Source organism: Anthonomus grandis, chromosome 8 (assembly GCF_022605725.1).
Source record: "Anthonomus grandis grandis chromosome 8, icAntGran1.3, whole genome shotgun sequence".
Classification (NCBI taxonomy): Eukaryota; Metazoa; Arthropoda; class Insecta; order Coleoptera; family Curculionidae; genus Anthonomus; species Anthonomus grandis.
Genome location: NC_065553.1, coordinates 5,198,539 through 5,217,336, shown reverse-complemented (window position 1 = coordinate 5,217,336; position 18,798 = coordinate 5,198,539). Strand labels below are relative to the sequence as shown.

Sequence of the window (18,798 nt, the reverse complement as noted above, 5' to 3'; positions counted from 1 at the left end):
CAAATACAAGTAAATGAAAAATGGACAAACAAGTTTATTTTCCATCAAAGAAGAAGAAGGAGCAGTAAATAAAAATAATAAATTGTATATTTTTTTCTATTTATCAGTATTTTTTTAATATAATAGTAGATATATTTTTATAGGTTTAAGTATATATGTATGTATATGTGTATTATAATTTTTTATGTAAGTTTTAGGCAAATATTTGAAAAAAACATTACCTATCTCATTAAGTTTCTTGCAGTTTCTTCTTATGAGTATTAATTGAAACTGCGAATTGTAAATTAGTATTTTAGCATAAAATAATAAGTTTCTTTTCAAATCAGTCATATACATGTCTTTGCAGCATTTATAAAATAAAACTTTTAATATATGATACATTTATATAACAGTATAACTAATTAAATCCATTGTGTTTTCACTTACCAAAATTACCTCTCTACCTAGGTATAAAAGTTATTCAATAAATTTTATTTACTAATATTACTAATATACCGGTGGACCTAGTAACTGATATAATCACCCAAAAGTGGCATCTTATCCGGCCTAATACATCGCTAGACCTTGAAACAGTTGTTTTTCTTTTTAATTTTTGTATTGAGAATAATTATTTCCAACATGGTGAAAATTTCTATACCCAAATTTTTGGCCTAGGAATGGGAAACTGCATGTCCCCAATATGCTCAGACATTGTAATGGCACAACTACAAGATCAGTGTATTTCTGAACTATCTTTTAATGTACCTTTTTTCTGTAGGTACGTTGATGACATAATCACGGCAATTCCAAATAAAAAAGAAAACGAAATTCTATCAGTCTTCAATAGTTTCCATCCACGTTTACAATTCACTATCGAACAAGAAATTAACTGTAGTCTTCCATTTTTGGATGTTAAAGTCATAAGATCCACAGATGGTACCATAAAAACAGATTGGTATCAAAAACCAACTTTTTCAGAACGCATTTTAAATTATTTTTCAGAACATCCTATGACACACAAAATAAATGTAATAAAAAACCTAAAACATCGGTGCTTGAGACTTTCTAGTCCAGAATATCATAAAAAAAACCTTCATTATGTTCAGACAATTTTAAAGAAAAACAACTACCCCCTATCAATTATTAAAAAAATAATTAACGACACCGAGAACATTACTCAAAATATTACACAAAACAATGAAAATAATCAATTGGCTTATTTCAAGATTCCTTACATTAACACACTTTCTCATAAAATTAAAAAGACCATACAATCAAAATCTGATGTTATTAAAATCTCAGAAAGAAGTGAAAACTCGGTAAGAAAACATTTCTTTACGAAGCTTAAAACTAAAGACGCCTTTGATTTACATTCTAACATTATTTATAAAATACCTTGCTCTGGGTGTGATGTGTGTTACATTGGTCAGACGGGTAGATATTTGAAGCAGCGCCTATACGAACATGAGTATGATTGTAGGAATTTAGCCCTTAAAAAAAACCCTACTGCTTTAGCTGAGCACAAAATGAATACAGGACACAATTTTAATTTTGGCAAGACTACAATTATGGGCCAACAGCAGCTTTTTAAAAAGAGACTTCTAGCCGAAATGATAAACATAAAAAAACATAATAATGCGGTAAATAAAAGAACGGATATAGACAATCTAAGTTCTTCTTATTTTAATCTAATAGATCAAATCAAAATGTAAACTTTTGGGACTGTTTTGGTTCTTATCACTAAAAAGAATGCGTCTATTGTGTTCTCGCATACCCGGTTTTTCTGGCTAGATGCTAAATTATTATTGTACACCGTAGAATCAATTTTAAAGCAACTGTCTGTGATACAACCCATCATTTTAAACCGTTTTTGTTAAAAAAACAATATTTTATATATTCTATGTTACCTGTGTGTCCTGTAAACATGATTTTTTTATGACAAGCATAATCACACTGTTATGTAAGCAATTTTATCATTTTTTTTTTTTTTTTTTTTGTGTGTTTTTTTTTTAATTCAAATCTAAGATTTTGTTGTTTTTTTTTTTTTTTTGTTTTTCTATTTTTTTTCTTTTTTGGTGGTATTAACATAACCCCAAAAAGTTAAATTTTGTTTATATATAATAATCCTTTTTTATTGTGTCTTTGTTACCTTAGGGCCCTGATGAAGCAATAAAATTATTGCGAAACGTTGGCCAGTACATAAAGTGACGTTTGTTTTTATTCCTTCGATCCCATCCCACAACTAAACTCAAGATATAAAAGTTATTTAAAAAAATAGGTATTTATTTCAAAAAGATTAATAACATTTATATATTTAAGATTAAAATTAATGTACAATACTACAATATTTTATAAATTTTGTTTTCCATTTATTTTTTCTAAATATACAATACCCTATTGTTTAAGTTGGGCTTTTCCTTTTGATATGTCCACATATGAAGAACTTAAAAAAAATAATAGTTATTTGTATAACAAAAGGGAGCAAAGTGCATAATTTCCTTAAGTGGATGAAGTTTGATCCAGCAAAAGCATCCACAGTGAGGAAATGACACTGCTCCTACATTACTTCATTTTCTACTTTCATTCTTATTAATAAGCACAATTTAATGTAAAAATTTATTTTATAAAAAATAATAAGCAAGATATAGTCAAATAAAAAAATTCAATTATGCAGGGAAATAGAATTAAAAACTTTTCTTTTTTTTTAAATTTCCATTCCATTAGATCGTTCAACCAAACTGCATTTTTTTGATACTTACATTAGGGTAATTATATGTATAACATTAATAATTCAATTTTCTTGTTTGCATCCTTTATTTATATTTAATTTATTTAAAGAATCAATAATTATTATTATTGCAGAAACGCTATTTTTTATTTTAATTAAATTATTATTCCATTAATTATTCTTGTTGCCAGAAACCGTTGCTTCTAGCAGCCAACAACTCTTTTGTTGGTTGCCCGCCATTCACATAATACAGGGTGTCCATTTATAAACTGACACATTTTAACTGCTTATAAGTCGAGAACGAAAAATGACATCAATGTGCGGTTTTCACAGAACTTCATCAATATTTTTAAAGTTTTTTTTCACAGTGTTGCCAAGTTTCAAAATTTACCTGAAATAGGAGGAAAAAAATGATGATTTTCAAAGGCTGATTTCTCAAAAATTTTAAATGTAACACCCTGTACTTTTTAATTTCACATTAAAGCCTGTTAAATCCCCTCTCCGAAAATGTATAAATTGTCTTAAATTCATTATTTTTTTTATAATTAAGTTTAAACCCTACAAAATTCAAACTTTCCAAAGAATAGAAAATCGCGCCCTTGAAAAAAGATATTTAATGTGCAAAACACTACTAGATCTTTTTAGAAATGAGCCGGATACCAATTTAATAATGTCTGATGAGGCAACATTTCACATCAGTGGTCGAGTAAATAAGCATAACTGCCGAATTTGGGGAAATGAAAATCCTCGAGTGTATAACGAATTTGAAAGAGATTCTCCTAAGCTGAACGTTTGGTGTGCAGCATCGAAATTTAAAATTTATGTGCCATTTTTTTTTAAGAAGCAACAGTGAATGGAAACAATTACACCGATATGTTGGAAACATTTTTTTATCCTCAACTTCAGCAGGATGCAATTTTAGACACGGTCTACTTCCAGCAAGACGGTGCACCACCACACTTCTCCAGGCTCGCAAGGCGAGCAGGTCCAATCGAGTGGGCACCTTATTCTCCCGATCTAACCATTCCAGAATTTTGTATATATGGGGATATGTAAAAGACCGTTGCTACAATCCAACCCCAAGGAATTTGGATGAACTGCGCAACAACATAGCAAACGTTTTCAACCAAATTACACCGCGAATGCTACAAAGCGCCTTCGGCAACTTATTTCTCCGTCTACATTTGTGTTCCGAGCAAAATGGGGGTCATATTCATCAGCTAATTTATTAGTTATAAATTAAGATTCATTTCTTCAATTATTTGTTGTTAAAATTGTTGTAAATATTTGTAATTTAATACATAGAATAAATACTTTTTATAGACATGGCAATAGCGCAAATTATTTAATTATGATCATACAAAAGCGATACATAGGCAATTACCAGAAAATGTTCATCAATCACCGAATATGACGTATTCTAGGAACATTTTCAAAAAGGTGTCATTTACTAAAATTGGCTCTGTAAAAAAAAATAATGAATTTAAGACAATTTATTCATTATCGGAAAGGGGATTTAACAGGCTTTCATGTGAAATTAAAAAGTACAGGGTGTTACATTTAAAATTTTTGAGAAACCGGCCTTTGAAAATCATCAATTTTTTCCTTCTATTTCAGGTAAATTTTGAAACTTGGCAACACTGTCAAAAAAAACTTTAAAAATATTGATGAAGTTCTGTGATAACCGCACATTGTTGTCATTTTTCGTTCTCGACTTATAAGGAGTTAAAATGTGTCAGTTTATAAATGGACACCCTGTATTTAAATATCCGAATGGGACAGTCGGAGATGGTGACGGGAATTGGGTGCTTTTTTTTAATGGCGTCTCATTGCGATGTCTCAGCTCTAGCGGCCACCTAGTAGTAGTCATTTACTTTTCATTGAATTGAATTGGCTATATATTTGTGTTCTGTGATTAGCAGTTCAAATATATTTATTAAGTTCGTGATTGCTACTGTTGCTACTGGATAATATTTCGCAAAGCCGTCAATGTCATAATTTCGCGCCATTTTTAGTTTGTCTTGTCAAAAAGTTTATTAACTGCTGATTGTTTTTTTTTTAAGTGTAAAGTGTAGTTTTTTGGTTGTTTTGTTGTTGCTTGGTCTTTCGAAAAATGGTAACAAAAGAAAATATTCTCGAGCAGTTCGAGATGTTCAACATAAACCCTAGCGAAGCAATTCTAATGAAATGTAAGTAAAAGCGAATTTGTATAAGACAAAATAGTGTTTAAATTGGTCATAAAAGGCGTAGAATTATGCGAAAAATATAATATCGATGAGGAGGCTTTCGTGGAACAATGGTTCGCTTTCACCACGTCAAATTTAAAAGGAGCAGCCCCCACAATAGAATACTTGGAGAGGTTAGAAAGAAAAGAACTAGTAAACAATCAAAACCATGATAATGTGCAAAGTGACGTTTGCATGGATGCGAATGAACCTATGGAATTGTATCCTTTGCTCATTGTGTCTAGAACCCTAATAATAATATTTATTATAAAACAAAACAATATTATTCCCTAACACTTATGCTTTAGATCAAGTTCTCCGTCACAGTTATCTGCCCGTCCATCCGAAGATAATGTCCCAAACACGCCTAAGGTAAGTCTTCAATCTTCTTCAGTTACCCGAAACAACATAAAAAAAAAAACGAACAAAATCCAATTTATTCTCCTTCCTTGACCAAAAGTTTACCACCATTTTTTTCTCTCAATCTTCACACTTGATTGCCCCAAGTTAGCACCGCGATACGTTCTTATTTCTGTCTTTGTTCTAATATGCCTGGGCGAGAGAGATGCGCGACGTTGCCAAGCGGTTCGAGCGAACGACTTTGAAGTTTTCTGAGAACTTTTCAAGGCTACCCACGCGATCCTTCGGCCATTGTTGTTGAATCTCGGACTCTTGACAAATCGGGCAGCGTTTGTCCCTTGTTTGATTTTGATAAACGGTTTTCCGTTGTGCGGGAGATTTTCACCAAAATCGATTTTTCCACTTGTTGCTTCCTCGTTTTAGTCGACTAGTGCGTAATGCGGTTTTAACTTTCGCTTTTCCGCCCGCGTCAGTTAAATTTGAACAAAGCGGTGTAAACAACCTTTGTGTGTGTATGTGTAAAAATTGAAAAGTGATGCTTCAATTAATTATTTTTAATTAAACATTTAGAGCGCGTCCTCGTTGTTTATGTAACTTTTATTTGTTTTCACTTTTGTTGTTTTCCTCTCTCCTTATTGATTAGTGTTTTTTTTAACGAAAAAAAAGGACGTTTTTGAATGGGTGAGGGTCTATTGCACGTCTTTTTAAGTAACCGTGACTAGATCCACACTCATTAAAGACCGTTCCTTGCACCTCTTCAAGAAGATTAAATTGGAGTTGCCCCCAAGGACAAGGATAAATTGTTGCCAAGAAGAAGGGAATTACAGTTCGAACGCTCTGTCGGCGATTTTGGGTTTGGTGCACGTTATTTTTATCTATCGTGACTAGATCCATACTCGTCTATAAGGGTTTGAAATATCAACAACTCAAATAATCATTAAAAAAACATATTTTTTTGTAAAATTTTATACCTATTTTTTGTCAATATAAATATCTATTTTCTAAGCAAATAAGTTGTTTATATACATTAGTCAAATCAAATTGAAATCAAAATATGATTTATTTACAAAAAAATAAAATGGACAAAGCTACGGTTTAACAAATCTTCAAGTACATAAATATTTCCAACCACATGAGATCTGGAGATTTTAATTTTTATAAAACTTAAAATGCAGCTAAACTATACATCCCTTTTAGTCTGCTACAGGGTGGTCCGGAAATTACATATCTCAACATTTTTAATCATCTCCCATGTAGAATAAAGAGAGCTAAGACTTTTCCAACTTTTGAGAAAGCTCTTAGGACCATGTCCTTTTTACTCTTTGACAGAGTTCTTTAACTGTAGATTTATTGACTAAATTTGTTTCCTTTCACATCTTTCTGTAATTTTATACTATTTTTATTAGCATTGTAGTTTTTTATTGACAATTCCTATACATTGTTATGATGATGATGGAAATAAAAGATTTGATTTGATTTGAACCTAGTTTTTAATTGTTGACCAAAATACAATGTGCTGCCCTCTAATTAGTATGGGTTTCAGCAGTGGCGTATCCAGGATTCATTCCTGGGGGGGCCAACATGGTTTGTCACCATTTAATATACAATATACTTACATATGTATCTATGTGTATGTTACTTAATTTTTTTGGCCTATTATCGGAGATATGGTATTATTCATCAGGAAGGGAGAAATAATTACCATGTTTTTGAAATGCTTTTATTAATTTAAAAGCTCCAAAAATAAAGAAAAATAAAAGATATTAATATAATATATGGATAGTAAAACAGACACAAGGCAAACAAAAAATTATTCTAAAGTAACAAAAACAAATTGACTCCTAAAAAAACTAAGCAAGATCAAAACTCAATTAGGTATCTATATAAAATACCAAAAAAAGCTAAATAAAACTAAATAACAATATCAAGTTTCCTCGATTTAAGCTGCATTTCGTTAAGTACTTCCTCGGCACTAACTGAGATTTCTGGATATACATACAGAAGAGTTAAACCATTTAATCTGTCTTCACTTATTGTATTTCGTAAGTAAGTTTTTAACAATTTAAGTGTAGAAAGTTTTCTTTCAGGGGTTGCTGTGCTTACAGGTAAAGTACAAAAAATCTTTAACAGTATAAATATATTGGAAAATATATCCTAATTACACATTACTAGGGCATCGAGAGCTCGGATATTTTTCTGGTGCACAGGCTTCAAATTTTCTATACCAAAGTTTGAGTTCAGCAGACACCATAGTAAATGAACAATTTTCTAAATCATTTTTATAAAAATTTACCAAATACTTAAGACTTTGAAGTTGATTATCAAGTTTCTTATTTACTGATGGAATCAGACAGTTAAATGATTGTAATATATCTTTATGTTTAACAAATCTCTCTTCTAATTGTAATAAGACGCAATCTAAAAACTGAATAAATATTGATATTCTGAAATATTCTTCAGTTGTGTTAGTTTCAAAATTTGCCCTATTTTTTTGTCTGTGTGGTTTTGTTATTTCTAAACCAAATAAATTGTTTATATTTTTTTTTGCCTCTGCAAAAATAGTTGCAAAACTATTATCTGCTTTATGACGTAAATCTTTAAGCTCTTTTAAGCAATCTTCAGCCAGTAATATTGCTTTGCCTAAATCAATATTAACTGATTGCAGCAACTTTGATAACGGAGTGGTAAATGCAAAAACTTGTTTAATTATTAAGAGTAATGAGAAATTCTGATGTACTTAAGGTGTTTAGTAACAACTTGCTACAAGTAGACGTTTCTTTGTCCGGCCACTCAGCTATTTCTTCTAAAGCCAATACCACAGAATTTAAAAGCTCTCTCATTACGCTTACTGAATCTTGTCTTTGAACCCATCTAGTAGCACAAAGTTGTTTTAATCTGTCTCGTCTTGATCTCTCATTATCCGGCATTTCATTTACTTTTTTAGTTAAAATATTTTGACGTTTGGGAGTATTAAAAAAATTGTAAGCATTTTCAATAACACCCATGCAATTTCGTACAGCCTGGACAGAACATGCATCAGATATAGCAAGGTTAAGGGAGTGTGAAACGCAATGAACATATAAAGCTGTAGGATATTCCTTTCTTATAATAGCCTGTACCCCACGAAAACTGATCACTCATTGCCGCTGCCCCATCGTAACCCTGGCCTTTAAGATTATTTAAATCTAAACCCCAGTTTGTCAAATTTTCGATAATTGTTTTTGTTAAATTATGCCCAGTGGTTGAAGTTACCGGAATAAATTGAAGAAAGGACTCTTTAATAGATAAATTATCGCATACGTACCGAACACAAAGAACAAACTGCTCTATTTTGGCAATATCAGTTGTCGCATCTGCCAAGATTGCATAATATTTTGCAGATTTTACTTCTGCTATTATTTTTTGTAAAATATTTGTATTACATGCATTTATTATTTCGTTTTGTATTGTACTACTTAAATATGTTGCGTTATTAGCAGAACTCAATATATGTTTTTTATGTTTTTTCTCCCTAGCTTTTCTGGGGGGGGCAAAGGGGGCAATTGGCCTGGATACGCCACTGGGTTTCAGTGATCCAAGAGTATGCAGGATGCCATTTTCAGATTCTTGGAGGGTGTGTATCTATATCTGTGATCCGTCCAAGGCTTCCGAATGTGTGGATCATGGAATACTGTTGTCAAAGATTGATTTTTACAGGTTTAGAGGGGTGGCTCTGAAATGGTTGGAAAATGGTCGCACCCAGAGGGTGGTTGCATCTAGATTTTCTTGCACACCTTAAGAGACTGTGGTATACCTTAAGAGTCAGTGTCAGATCCTATTTTATTTCTATCATACGTTAATGACTCTCTACCACTGCATGGACAACTGGCTCAGTTTGCCGATGATACTACAATTCTGTGGCATAACAAAGATCAAAAAGTAGCTAGGTCTCTTATAGTAGACCTTCATAAAATAAAAAAATGGTGCATCTGCAATCAGCTTGTATTCAATATTGATAAGACTTTCTTCTGGTTCTTTTGAAGTCATGGTTGCCAAATATGAGCGCTAGGAGGGATGTTTGCTCGTTCAGTTTATTTTGCCTTAATAGACTCTTGAATCTGGTATGGGTTGCCATTTTGGTTTGTGCTCCAAGAGACTCCTTAACATCATTTTTACTATTCAGAAAAAAGCATTAAAGTATCTGTGTGGTGTTGGTCTGAGAGTCTCTTGTAAGCCTCTTTTTGTATCTGGAAAAATGTTAACAGTTTTCCCACTCCTTATATTGCTACACTCATACATAAGTCCATTAGTACACTATCCTGCACTAGTCATAATACTTGACAAGTAAACAACTAATCTCTTCGAATCCCTACCACCTCACTTACAAGAAACTCTCTTACGTTTATTAGTCGTAAAACATTTAAGCATGTTTCTCTTTTGATTAGGACTGTTACAGACCTTAAAAAGTTGTGAAGAAATTAATGCTACCAAAGCTTACTACAGCATTGAAGAGTATTTTAACGACTCACTTTAATATTTAAAATTAATTATGTATCGGTTGATCAGATTTTTTATTCTTGTCTTATGTTAGTTCTTGCCTTTTCTTCTTTTTTTTCTTTGATGCTATGAAATATGCTCCTATGTATGATAAAAATGGATTCTGTTTTAAGTTTAACCAAATAACTACTAGTATTGTTAATTCTGGGATTATGAAGCTTTTAGCACAAGTTCGTAAACTTAGTAAATAAAGTAGATTTTGACTTTGTCAAACATTTTATACATATTATATAAGGTAATAATTAAAACAATAGAGAGCAGAACATAATTAAAATATAATATACAAAAATTTTATATGACATAATATTGGACAAATAAAAACACAAAAAATTTGCTGACACAAACATACACTACAACTAGCAACATTTAAAAAGTACTAATTTAATTTAATCTCCAATGATTAAAATATTGATACGATAAGGTATAATAAACGTATAAAAGGTATAATTTTTTTAGACAACCAATCACTCACTAACTTTCTGAAATGTTGATTTCTTGGAATGTTTTTCAATTCCACAGGTAGCTTATTATATATTTTTATGCTTTTGAAAATTATTGAATCTTTTTTGAAGCTTGATCTTGGAATAGGTAGAGGGAATATGGTTATGGTGCCTTATATTTTTTATGTATTAAAGATACTGTCTCTTAAATAAATAAGCAAATCAAAGTAAGAATTTTCTTTTCTCTTAAATAAGCACCACACAAGTATCTTTTTTGAATGAAAAATGCAGATCCAAACAGAAACTGACTGCAGTTGCCCCAAAAACCTATTCCATAGCGAAGATGTGATTCCACCAGTTCATATAGTAAGTCGTTTTTGCGATAGATGTATCCAAATCCCAGTAGGTTTGCGTTACAGCGTATCGACCCATAGCAATCTTTTAATTAAAATTTAGAATGTGACTTGTAAACTTTAGTTTATTATCTATGTATATTCCTAAAAACTTTGTGTTCAAACCACGGGCAATAGACTGCTGACCTATGTAAAAATCGTCAAACGAAAACATAAAATTAAGAATCTTGGTCTTTTCAACATTAAAGCATAAGAAATTTGCATCACATCAGATTTTGATCAATTTAAATCATGATTTTTATGTTTTAAGATGCTTTTATCCTTGTGACTCCAAGTGATGCTATTATCATCAGATAATAGCAGATTAGATATTAACGAAAATTGCAAATTTCCATTAATATCTAATCTTAGCAAATCCTCAAGATATATTAAAAAACAATATCGGGCTCGGAATGTAAACCTGTGGCACTCCCATGTTCACCAGCTTTGGTTAAAGACACTGAATTACCATTCTTAACAGCTTAATAATAATAATAATAATATAAGGTTTATTTCGAAAAAACGATAATACAAAGTAATCAAGAATACAGTTGGAAACACAATTAACTACTAAGTTTGTGGGTGTTCCTATTCAAAATATATAGATATATCAAGTTCAGACAAAATAAAATCTAATATTATGTGAATAGTATAGTGATTACAAGCTAGCAACAATTAACATTAACCAAACATTTTGCTCAATATTAATATGAATGATCCAAGTTTTTATTCTATACTTGATCCTGGCATAAGGTTTATTTCTCAAATCAAGAGGCATCATATTGTAAATTTTTGGAGCTGTATAAATTAACGATCTTTTAGTAAAAGTAAAATTTATTTTAGGAAAGGATAGAGGATTTTTACTTTGAAACCTGATTGCCAAAGGCAATACTGGTCTACTTTTAGTTATTTTATTATATACAAAGAAGTCTTGTAACTGAATTTACATAAATGTGATGCAGCTGAAAAACTCCTGCCTCACTTAACAAATCAGTTGATGGGTACAAATTATTTTTAAATAAACAAACTTTCAGCAATGCCTTTTGAGCAACAACAAGAGGATCAAGAACAGACCTATAAGAAGAACCCCATACACTTATACCATAACCAAGTACAGACTCCGCTAGAGTTATATACAATGACAAGATTGTCTTTTTTAACAAAGAATGCCTTAATATGTAAAACTTATACAACAACTTACGTATTTTACCAATTATGTAATCAATATGTAGATTGCATTTTAGTAAGTTGTCAAAAAATACTCCCAAATATTTTACACTATTGACACAATCAATTTTAGTGTTACACTGGCAAAAATTGTAATTTTGGCAATCAAAGTTATGAATTTTTAATGTAGTGTAACCTGGTAGAATTAATTTTGGCATAACACATAAACTTTGTTTTGTCGGTATTCAAAGTTAGCAGACTGAAATCAAACCAATTTTTTACCCTTCATATTAATGACTCAGCTTTATTTTTGACTCCCTCCCAACTGCTATCTTCAATTATTAAGCAGGTGTCATCAGCAAAACATACCACACTATCTTTTGGGATAACTGAAAAAAGACCATTGATGTACAGTGTAAACAAACGAGGCCCAAGCACAGTATCCTGTGGCACACCATACTCCACCGCACGTCCAGAACTCACTGTTTCATTAATTTTTACCTGCTGTTGCCTATTTTCTAAAAACGATTTTAATAATTAATATGGTAATCCAATTATACCTAGATCACCTAGACGTTTCAGCAAAATATGGTGAGACACAGTGTCAAAGGCTTTGGCTAAATCAATAAAAATGGTCATGCATTTCATACCCGAGTTTAAACCAGAGACAATGTGGTTGGTTACCTTTATAAGTGCATCCTCTGTACTGCAATTTTCCCTAAAGCCATACTGCTCATTAGATAACAAATGATACTTATTTATAAATTGAGTAAGTCGTAATTTTAGGCATTTTTCAATTAATTTACTAACTGAACTAGTAAGAGCAATTGGTCTATAATTAGACAGTTCTTCCCTACTACCAGCCTGGAAAAGGGGGATAATAATTGTTTTTTTAACAATATCAGAATAAATGCCAGATGAAAAAATTTGGTTTATTAAATAAGTCAAAGGTTTTAAGAGAGTTTTATAATTTAGTTTAATTATTTCATTAGAAATATTATCAGCAGTGCTAGATGTTTTGTACTTTAATGAATTAATAATTTTTATAAGATCACTAGGCAGAATAGGGTTTAAAAAGAAGTTATTGTTGGCCTTTATACTAGGAAACTTGTAGTCATTAGAATTATTTATTTTGCTAGCCAAGTTAGACCCCACAGAACTAAAGAATTTGTTAAGTTCCTCAGCAATTAATGGATCAGTAGTAAGAGAATGGCCAGCTTTACTTTTAACATGTTTAATGTCATTGCTGCCACCAGAAAAGTCTTCATTTGTACATTTTTTGATAGTCTGCCAGGTCAACTTAGGATCCCCTGAGTGAGAGGAAAAGAGGCATTTAAAATAAGAAGCTGTAGCAACATTTAACACTTTAGTAAGCATTTTTCGATAATCTATTAATTGGGTTTTATAATCAATATTTAGATGATTTAATGATAAACATTTCTTTAAATAATCCCGTCTTATTGAATTCAAAATACCCCTTGTTACCTAAGGTTTTAAAATTCTGTGCTTGCATTTGACATACTTCTCAGAACTACATAATTTAATATGGTTAGTTATTTTACTAATAAAATTTAATGCCCAAACATTTGGGTTTTTTTCACTCAAAACATCCTGCCAGTCTTCTGAATTAAGTTTTAGACTAAGTTGAGACTTATCCAAATGTTTCATTAGTCTAGAACCAATATTATTACTACTTAACAGAGGAATATTTAACAAAGTAGGGAAATGGTCTGAGTACCCTCCTCTTAAAACAACAGCTTCGGAGGTGAATTTTGACCTGACAAAAATGGGATCAAGACAAGTTAGACAATCACCCTGCTCCCTAGTACCCTAGACTTGATGTCTTATGGCATATAAATAAAAAAGTTTTAATAAATTTAATATAAACTAAAATAAAAAAAATTGACTTAATTAAAATTTAGTTTTATTATAAGCTAATTCTCTGAAATAAGAGAATTAGCTCTGTTGATTAAGTTTACTTCTAAAGAAAAGTTTTAGTCTTGTGAGTTCTTTTGCATAAATACCCTATAACATGTGTTAAAAAAGTCCCGGAGGCATCACAACAGTGGTAGAGTACCAAAGTTTTTTTAGATGGAATGCTATATTTTCTATGCATTTTCCGATGGTATGCAAAATTGTAACATATCTTTGTGTTTTAATATTTTTGAATCGTTCTTTAAATATTTCTCAAATAAACACAGTACGTCTCCAGTTTAGGTAACTTAATACTAAATTGAAACAAAATTTGCTGATTCACAAGTTGACACATGATCATTAAAAACGTTGATAAAAATCTGCTTGGGCGTGGTGCATTGACGTGACTGATAGGCACCAGCATGAATATTCTCGGGCAAACAAGGATGGAGAAGTTTTCTGCGTCGTCGACGAAATTTTATCGCTATATTTTACACTTCATTCAAAATTTTGTGAAAAACATTCATATAACGGATTGTCTTATGTAGCAGGAAACCCAACATATCGATACTCCATATTTTTAGGAAAAGAGTTTTTGGAGAAATTTTTGTTTTGCAACCACTCTGATTTATTGATATCAAAAATTGACGATTTTTTATATCGATATTTTATGTTTTTTTTATATGCCAATTGTCAGAAATATAAAAAAATAAAACCCAACTTTAAAAAAAAAATAACTATTTTAATTACAATTTAAGATTTAAAAATAAAATGAACAAAAGCAAACAAAATATAAAAGTCACCGGGATCAACTTAAACTTTCAATAGTCAAAGCCAATCTGTCTTTCCCTTCAATGCCCGCCTGTATTTCCTTTTCCCAAATTATGCTGAGATCGATATTCCCTTTCATAATATACCGTTGACCTGGACCACGATGACGACGGTACCAAGCCAGGCTATATGCACGTGATCCGAGACGTGGTCCTTATTCGGCATATTTCTTACACGGCCTTTTCTGACTATAGCGTGTCCTCACGCCTAAAATTCATTTCGATCCAAGTCGACTTTGCTAAGGAAAAGAATTACGTATAAGCATTAAAATAAAACAAAATTTTATAAAAACAAACTGAGAAAATCAACAGCTTAGCAGTCATGGAGTCGAACATCCCGTGAATCCTAATACCTAAGAAAACTTTAAATTTGGGAAACACGGTGTATGCATACACAGGGTTAGGTATTTAAAAAAAAATAAATGGGGTAAAACAAAGGCCAATACCAAATATTAAAACGTTAAGTACTTAAATCTAATAATAACAAAAGAATACTAGCGCTAGTATGTTAAAGGCGCACTAGGGAAGACCAAAAGTAACCAGGAATTTTAACCACCTGCCTTTGGCCCACCTGAACCGGGGAGCCAAAAGTACCAGGAATTACAATAATTACACCTGCAGATGGCTCCCCCACAGAGCTCTGCAACCGCGCCAATACCTACTCTAAGATTCAATACCGAATCTTATCCAGGGTTTCATATTTTCCAACCCTGCCACGCCCTTATCCGGAATGCGTGATCGTACAGCTCCAGGTATGTCGGTCACTTCATATCGATCGTGCTCCAGGACTTTGCTGATCCTGTAAGGTCCTCGCCACTTGGGCAAGAGTTTCCTGATGGTCCCAGTATTTGGAGACGCTGTAAGTCACAACAGCACTAAATCACCCTCCACATACTGATGTCCAGGAATCCTCTTGGAGTCAAATCGGCGTTTTTGCTCAGCCTGATGATTCTCGGCGAGTCTTAACATTTCCGCTCGGATAGCTGTCCAGCGATTCCTCTTCAACTGATAAAATCTTGGTACTCCACCTCTTCGGCTTACCAACAACCTGTCAATTCCAGCCACTACGGTCTCACCCATTTTCGAGATGCTTTCAGCCAAAGCACTCGATGAAGTTCCAGATGAGGAGTACCTTCTAGGGCTGCTCCTAGAGCGGTGATGTCTATCATGCTGCTGAGGCTGACCGTCTCTTCGAGAACGCCTTCCGCGAACCACCTTATCGTCTTCCACCCTCGACCCAACGCCTGCTCTACTAGAAGAGCGGCTTGAGCCTCGACGAAGATGCGTACTAGGACTCTTTCGTCACGCCGAGATTCGCGTTCTCGATATTCGCGGCGCTCATAGTCTTCCTCGTAACGCGGCATTTTCACACACAAAGTTTTTTTTTTTTTTAGTTTTTAAATAAACTAACACGGCGCGCAAGCGTATAATCCCACTTCTGATGTCAGAAATATAGAAAAATAAAACCCAACTTTAATAAAAAAAAAAATAACTATTTTAATTACAATTTAAGATTTAAAAATAAAATGAACAAAAGCAAACAAAATATAAAAGTCGCCGGGATCGACTTAAACTTTCAATAGTCAAAGCCAATCGATATTCCCTTTCATAATATACCGTTGACCTGGACCACGATGACGACGGTACCAAGCCAGGCTATACGCACGTGATGCGAGACGTGATCCTTATTCGGCATATTTCTTACACAATGCATTTGAATATGTTTATTTAAGAGGGCTCAATAAAATATTCAGTAGTACTTAAGGCAGGGGATTGGGATGGAATTATGACAAATTTTGGCATTTAAATTTGCCTTATAGATTGCATTAAAATAACTAAAACTATGTAAACCTATAATTTTTTTCAACTGAATAAGCGTAAGCTTATTTAAAGTTGTCTTTCGTTAATAATACTTTTCTAAAATTTTACTATCTCTTTTAGGCTCATGCACCACCATTATCCAGAATTAACACTCCTGTTCGACCCAAAAAACTTCAAGTGGACCAAGTGACTGATATTTCTAGTCAAATATCTAGTCCGTAAGTACTAGATATTTCGTAGAGATATTGTGAACTAAAACTATCAAATTTAGGAAAGTAATTTATTGCATCAACCTTTTATATTTTATTTATTTTCTTTTGTCTCAATTTATTCAAGGATAGCTTATGATTTCTATACTTATCTAGCAGCCAAACTCTGTGATAGGATAAATTGTAAAAGAGTTAGACATGCATTATATAGAAATTATAATCATTTTTACTTGTCTCCAAAATGATTATTATTTTTAATAAACTAGATTACCTGGCATTTAATATGTAGGTGATGATGTAGAGTACCAAAAGTATATAAAAAGTGTCTTATTTCAGATCTGTTGGTTTAGATACATACAAAAAACGTGATGAGGCCTTATCGGTCCGGTTCTACTACGGCTCCAAAAATGCAAAGTTCAAACGCGAATCCGATTTGGAAATATCTGCTAAACCGGTATACGATGATGGCATGAAATCCGATCAGAAATTCATGCTGGAATATATTGGAAAACGTGTGGGATGCATGGATAATATGGTGGAAGATTTAGCGCAGGCCATTATCAACTCACGGCATCCTTATAGGTCTACACAAAATTCGGTAAGACCGGTTTAACTCATTGTTATTACTTTAGTTAGGATAAAATGGAAATAATCAGGATATTTCCAGAACACCGACGAAATAATGCTTTACGGCCGCATCATATCCCTATCATTCAAGCGTTTGGACGCAAACAGTGTCCTTCTTGGACAAACGTGGAAATTCCGCGGGCAAACGGTAGCTCTAGACTTGTCAAAATTGTTGGAATTCTCGGTTTTCCCTGGGCAGGTGGTGGTTGCTTACGGAAGATTAAGGAACACGACCCCTGAGCTAGCCACCCTAGAAGTAAACGAGTTGCATGCAAAGACTGATTTAGCGCTATTGGAAGAACCGCCCCTTGTTAGCGGTAAGTAATCTTATCATCACCTTTAACAATGCATACTTGATAAATTAATTATTGTATTACTTTCACATTCGCTTACATTAAATTATATTGCGTCCAGAGCACGAACAACATAAGTACAAAAAAAAGCTTTAAATATTTAGGTGAATTCTAGTAAAATTTTCAATTTACGTATAAAATAATATATATATTTGGATTTCCTCTATTGTTGAATCGATTTTGTGTAAAAAGGACTGTAGAATTTTTTGATTCAGTTTCGACGCTAACAAACTTTGTCAAGGCGTCTTGAGTTGTGTTGAATGTGCCTGCTTCCATTATCAACCTGGATCTTTCTGAGGTCGCATTCGATTTTAGGACTTTAACTGCAATATTAGTTGTATAACCCTCTGCTACATTTACTGGTACACCTTCATTTATGTACGCTCTTTTTAAGCTTGTTGCTAAAGCTTCTATGTCGGATGCATATTTTGATGTATCGCTGGATCCTTGTTTAAGAGCTAATAATTTTGCCGAAACTAACTGCGAACTTTCACCCTTAATAATGCTTGTTAGTTTTTGAATTATAATTGGTATGGTATCATTATCCCCAATAAGGTCTCTTGCTTTACCAACTAATTTAGTTTTAATAAGAGCCACGGCATTTGCTTCGTGCCCTTCGCAATTTTCTTGGATTAAAGTTAGTGCGTCAATAAAAGATCGAAGTTTATCCGCTGAGCCATCAAAATCATTGCACAAAACCCTGCTGGTGAAATTAAAAAAATCCATTTTAGTCATCGCCATTTTGCCAGTTTCAATTTTAATTTCAGTGTTTGTATTTTCTTCGTCTGAACCCTCTGAAGAGTTTTCACTGTCAATAATATCCTCCTCAATCACGTTTGGATCAATTAGTTCAGTGCACGATGTAGGTATTTTATACGAAACATTTAATACTTGATATACCCTGACTACTTTATCTCTTGAGACGGAAAAAAGTTTTTTAATAGCAAAATACTAAAATTTTTGACTTAAATTTTTGTAATCATGTAATACAAGTTGCACAAAGGTATTATAGTATTTAAGTAAATTATCACTAACTTCTTTTTTAATTTCCTCTGATTTAGGTTTTTTTTTTCTTTAAGACTCTTTTTGATTCGTTAGTAATTAATATTTTTAAATTTGATAACTTGGTATAAAGTTCTTCCCAAGCTGATGACATAAAAATAACTAAATTTAGCCTAAATTACGGTAAAAAAAATCTAACATAATAGTAGTACATG

At 32.4% G+C, this 18,798-nt stretch overlaps 1 protein-coding gene across 1 annotated transcript in view; it reads left to right on the top strand.

Moving 5' to 3' along the window:
- Positions 1–4,727: 4,727 nt before the first annotated feature.
- LOC126739340 (DNA polymerase alpha subunit B) overlaps positions 4,728–18,798 on the top strand; it is a 40,137-nt gene continuing 26,066 nt past the window's right edge. Inside the window, exons 1-6 of the mRNA XM_050444983.1 lie at positions 4,728–4,896; positions 4,952–5,153; positions 5,241–5,304; positions 16,513–16,610; positions 16,938–17,199; positions 17,269–17,545. Coding sequence (XP_050300940.1) covers positions 4,821–4,896; positions 4,952–5,153; positions 5,241–5,304; positions 16,513–16,610; positions 16,938–17,199; positions 17,269–17,545 — 979 coding nt within the window. The 5' untranslated portion in view covers positions 4,728–4,820. The remainder of the gene's footprint in view (positions 4,897–4,951; positions 5,154–5,240; positions 5,305–16,512; positions 16,611–16,937; positions 17,200–17,268; positions 17,546–18,798) is intronic.